The sequence below is a fragment of the Leuciscus leuciscus genome, assembly GCF_965113295.1.
Source record: "Leuciscus leuciscus genome assembly, chromosome: 3".
Lineage (NCBI taxonomy): Eukaryota > Metazoa > Chordata > Actinopteri > Cypriniformes > Leuciscidae > Leuciscus > Leuciscus leuciscus.
In genome coordinates, this window is record NC_138727.1 from 1,654,344 (window position 1) to 1,659,343 (window position 5,000).

General features: G+C 38.9%; 1 protein-coding gene across 1 annotated transcript in view; it reads left to right on the top strand.

The window, feature by feature from the left end:
• adamts5 (ADAM metallopeptidase with thrombospondin type 1 motif, 5 (aggrecanase-2)) overlaps positions 1-5,000 on the top strand; it is a 33,530-nt gene that overhangs the window by 860 nt on the left and 27,670 nt on the right. Inside the window, exon 1 of the mRNA XM_082163789.1 lies at positions 1-392. This exon is cut by the window's left edge and continues 860 nt beyond it. Within this exon, the coding sequence (XP_082019915.1) occupies positions 1-392 (392 nt within the window). The remainder of the gene's footprint in view (positions 393-5,000) is intronic.

Below are 5,000 nucleotides of genomic sequence, written 5' to 3' on the forward strand. Positions count from 1 at the left end.
AGGACGCGCGCGGACGCAGATGGTGGACAAAGTTTGAGAAGCCCGACGCGTCGCTAACGCGACGCAGGAGGTCCGTGTCTCGCGCGCGGCACGTGGAGCTGCTGCTGGTCGCGGACGCGACCATGACGAAGAAGTACGGGAAGGACCTGCATCATTACCTGTTGACGCTCGCGTCCATCGCGTCCAAACTCTACGGGCACGCGAGCATCGAGAACCCCATCCGCCTGTCGGTGGTTAAAGTCGCGGTTCTGTCCGAGAGCGAGAAGGGGATCGATGTGACCAAAAACGCGGCCGCGACGCTCAAGAGCTTCTGTAAGTGGCAGAATCAGCAGAACCCGCTGGATGACGATCATCAGCATCACCATGACGCGGCGATCCTCTTCACCAGGCAGGTAAAAACTCAAACATTCGCGTCGCGTCGCTCGCCCGCGCGCGCTTGACTGACGCGCAACGAACTTTAGGAACTAGCCTATTGTGTCCACATAAGAATAAGTATTATGCATTGGTAAATCATAATTATGACATAAAAAGTCAAAATTAGGACGTATATTAATACTCAGGGTTGCCAACTCTCACGCATCTCGCGTGACAGTCACGCATTCAGCCTCAATCTCACGCTCTCACGCTCAACAAAGAAATCTCACGCAAAAATAGACATTCTTCTGTGCTCTATTTTTTTTCCACTCATGTGCACTAAATTTCAGAATTACTATAAACAATTCAGGCTCTTAACTACTGGATGGACCACTAGTTATGGCGCAAATTAGTTAAAAATCTCCCAGAACCTAGAGCGAGCACGCATGCGAGACAGAGAGGGAAAGTCTTACAACTGCGCATTTTATCAGTTGCGGCGCCTTCATCTATAGTCTAGACTGCAGCACGACGTATATTCACATCAAATGTTAACGCAGAGGAACGGGACACTGCAGTTCACAAAAGTTCATTATTTGCATGTGCTTTAAAGCCTTGCCGGTTAAACATGTCATTCGCTGCTGATGCGCTGTTCAAATATGCGCTTTACTGAGCGCGTACACTCGACGCGCACATGCATGCACTAAAAGCCTGTTACTGGACTAAGTTATCTTTTGAGTCTTATATTGCGCAAATACTGTCAAATACAGACAATGTTTACATAAACAAAGTTGGTTATGTCTAAAGTGAAAGCAAACAGAGAAAATTAATTAAAATCTGCTTGTCATATATATATGCGTGTATTAGACGCGTCGCGTGCAGTTAGACAGTAGCCCTAATAATAAACATGCTGCCGCTTGTTCTTAAAGAGATAGTTCACCCAAAACCAAACAGTTGCTGGTCCCCATTGACATACATAGTAGGAAAAAAATATACTATGGAAGTCACAGGAGTACATCAACTGTTTGGTTACTGACATTCTTTCAAATAACGTTTATTTTCAACAGAAGAAAGAAACTTATTCAGGTTTAAAACAACTTAAGATAGTAAATTATGACTTTTTGGGGGGAGAACTATCCCTTTAATGTTAATAAAACAACAAAACAACAAAACACAGAGGAAATCATTCACTGCTCTTGACTGAGAACTTTAAGTCTGTTGTGTTTTATTTTCATATTTGTCCATTTAATTACTTTCTTCAATTCTACTGTTAAATACACCTATAGCTGAAAAAATAAAGCACTGTTTATTTAATTTGTATATTAAGTTGTGTATGTGTAATATGTATCTCTGTTCTTAATTTTTAATAACAAAGAAAATAGTGACAAAGATTTTAGCTTCGCCACTTTGACCTAAATGTCTGCCATTCTTTTTTATTTTATATTTTGTTACCTATATTTTGTTATAAGTCTTTGTTTTTAAAATAGGGACCCCCCCAGTTAGCCCCCCCCAGTTACCCCCCCCCGTCGGAGAAGTCTCACTCCGAGCTAAACTGAAAAGTTGGCAACCCTGAATACTGTATATTGAAAGTAAGTATATTGTAAGACTGTTACATAATTGTGACACTGTCATATTTGACATAAATCAAAATTATATCATCATTTTGACTTTTTCGAAATTGTGAGATGAAGATGAAACAATGACATACTAAGACATAGTTAAGACATATTATATCATAATTGACAAGTCTTAATTATGACATAAAAAGTCAAAATTATGATGTATAGTCATAGTTATGACACTATGCTATGACAAAAGTCAAAATTATGACGTTAAGTCATAACGTCCTAACTATGACAAAAAGTCAAAATTATGAGATGAAGATGAAATTATGACATACTAAGTCATAATTAGGAGATTAAAAAGTTCAAATTATTACATAAAAATAAAACTTGAGACAGTCTAAGACACAACTAAGACATATCACGTCATAATTGACATACTAAGTCTTAATTATGACATAAAAGTTAAAAATTATGATGGATAAAATCATAATTGTGAAACTGGCATATTTGACATAAATCAAAATTATTTGATAAAAGTTCAAATTAATAAGTCGTGATTTTTACTTTTACATCATAACTATGACAAAAGTCAAAATTATGACATAAAATAGAACTTATGACATTCTAAGATATAAATAAGACATGTATTACATCATAATAGACATGCTAAGTCTTGAAAAACTAGGGGAAAACCATGATGATGTTACACATACAAACAAGAACCAAGAACAAGAACCTATTACCTGATACCATCAAACCCACCACAGTGTGTGTGTGTGTGTGTGTGTGTGTGTGTGTGTGTGTGTGTGTGTGTGTGTGTGTGTGTGTGTGTGTGTGTGTGTGTGTGTGTGTGTGTGTGTGTGTGTGTGTGTGTGTGTGTGTGTGTGTGACCAGGTCAGCTGGATCCGATCATGTGGGAACGCCAGTCTCTCTCTCTTCGCTCCACAGTGAACTGTAAAATGATTTCCTCTGTTGCTGTTTTTCTAGGCAGGCGTTCTCGGCGTCCCCTGACTAGTGTGTGTCGTTATGCAGTGTGTGATCCCATGCGCGCATTCCTTACGCGGGATGTTGCTGCAGATTTGAGTGCCTTGAACCACAGCAGAGACTGTGAGGAAAATGCACACATCTGAAAGCCTTCCCAGGCTGAAGGAGACCACACTGGTGTCGATCCCACAGTAAAGCGCTGGTCTCCAGCAGCTCGCGTGTGGTTTGGAGCTCGTCGTGTTTCCAGACGAGGCTTGCGGTGCATGTAAGTCATGCAAGGTCTTGTTCACCGGAGCACTTCAGCTGCAAAAAAAATAAAATAATACTCTGCTCTATTCGTAACTTTGTCGTGGAATAAAAATAACTACCTGATGAAATAACTAAAACTTTTGCTAAAACAAAAAAAATACTCTTTATTATTAAAATAAGTGTAATTTTACTGCATTTTTCACTTAGTGCTGGGCAACGATTAATCGCGATTAATCGCATCCAAAATAAACGTTTGTGTTTACATAATATATGAGTGTGTACTGTGTATAGTAATGTTTGTATATATACTACGTTAATTTATAAACATGCTATTGTTAATTCTTTTTTTTAATGTAATATATGCATTAATTTATGTGTTTAATTTATCTTGAAATGTTAATGTGCATATGTGTGTATTTATATATACAAAATAATTATACACAGTACACACTCATATATTATGTAAACACAAACCTTTATTTTGGATGCGATTAATCGCGATTAATCGTTGCCTAGCACTAGAATCTATTAATGTTCATTTATAAACATGCTATTGTTAATTCGTTTTTTTTTATGTAATATATGCATTAATTTATGTGTTAAATTAATTTATGTAAAACATGTTAATTTAATTTATCTTGAAATGTTACAAATATATTGGAGTATGTATAAATTACCATTACCTTGACTAATAATGAATGCTGTAAAAGTATTGATACCAAATGCGTTAAGTAAACTTAAAGGTGCATTAAGCAACTTTTCATGTTAAAAATACCCGTTTTCTAACCCATACATGCTTAAACAATTGCCTGATCGGCTGAATGAGCCCTTCTCTGATCACTGAGATTGTCTCTATAATCCTGTAAAGTAAAATAAATAAGAGGGATTCGGGCCGGAATTTTAGACTGGGCGTGATGTCATGCGCGTTCACGGCACGCTCACCTGGCTGTCTGGCAGGTTTGTGTATTCGCCGCCATTCTCCGTAGAAGATGGATTCTAAGAGACCGGCTTGTAGTTCATTTCAAACACCAACGCAAACTCCACGTAAGATAAAAAAAAGAAAACTTTTGTCCGTGAGCATGCACACTTCTCCGCCAGAGGGGGCATAGTTCTGCAAAAACTCAGAGACTTGCGCAATGCACCTTTAACAAACTGAAGCTTATTCTAAAGTGTTGCCAACACTGACTAGTTTTAACTATTTAAAGTCGTCATGAAAGTGAAGTTGCGCTGGTCTTCTCTCCTCTATTGTGTCGTATATATCCGAGCGAAACGCTTCTGGAACAAGAGCAAATGTGGGCGGGGCTTGATTGTGTCTGTGGGGAATTGATTGGATGGTTGTGGTTTGCTATTGGCTGATCTCATGTGAGTGACAGGTTATAGCCCCGCCCTCGTCATCAGAGAAGAGATGCTGCAAGAGGAACTTATTCTGATTCAAGATTATGAATTTTACACAATAATGATGTGAATGGAGAAATCCTTTAGAAAAAAACACTGCAATATCCCATTAAAAAAAAACAAGAATTGTTTACTAATTCCTAAACCGAGACCCATTTCTCAGTAAGTGTCGCTGACGTCGTTTCCCTCTCAAGTCTTTCCTCTGGCGGTGTGGAGTCTGACACACCTGCTGGCGGAGTGTGTGTGTGTGTGTGTTTAAGAGTGTGTGGTTGTGAAGTACACCATGTCAACAAGCCCTGATGGGCAGCAGAAGCCCACAGACTCCCACTGAGAGCTCTCGAACCACAGCCAAACCCAAACACAAACACAAAGACTCTGAAATCACTGAAGCATCATTTCCTCTCTGCCGTTTCACAAAGCCTCAACACTAACACTGATTTGATATGCTGTTTATTG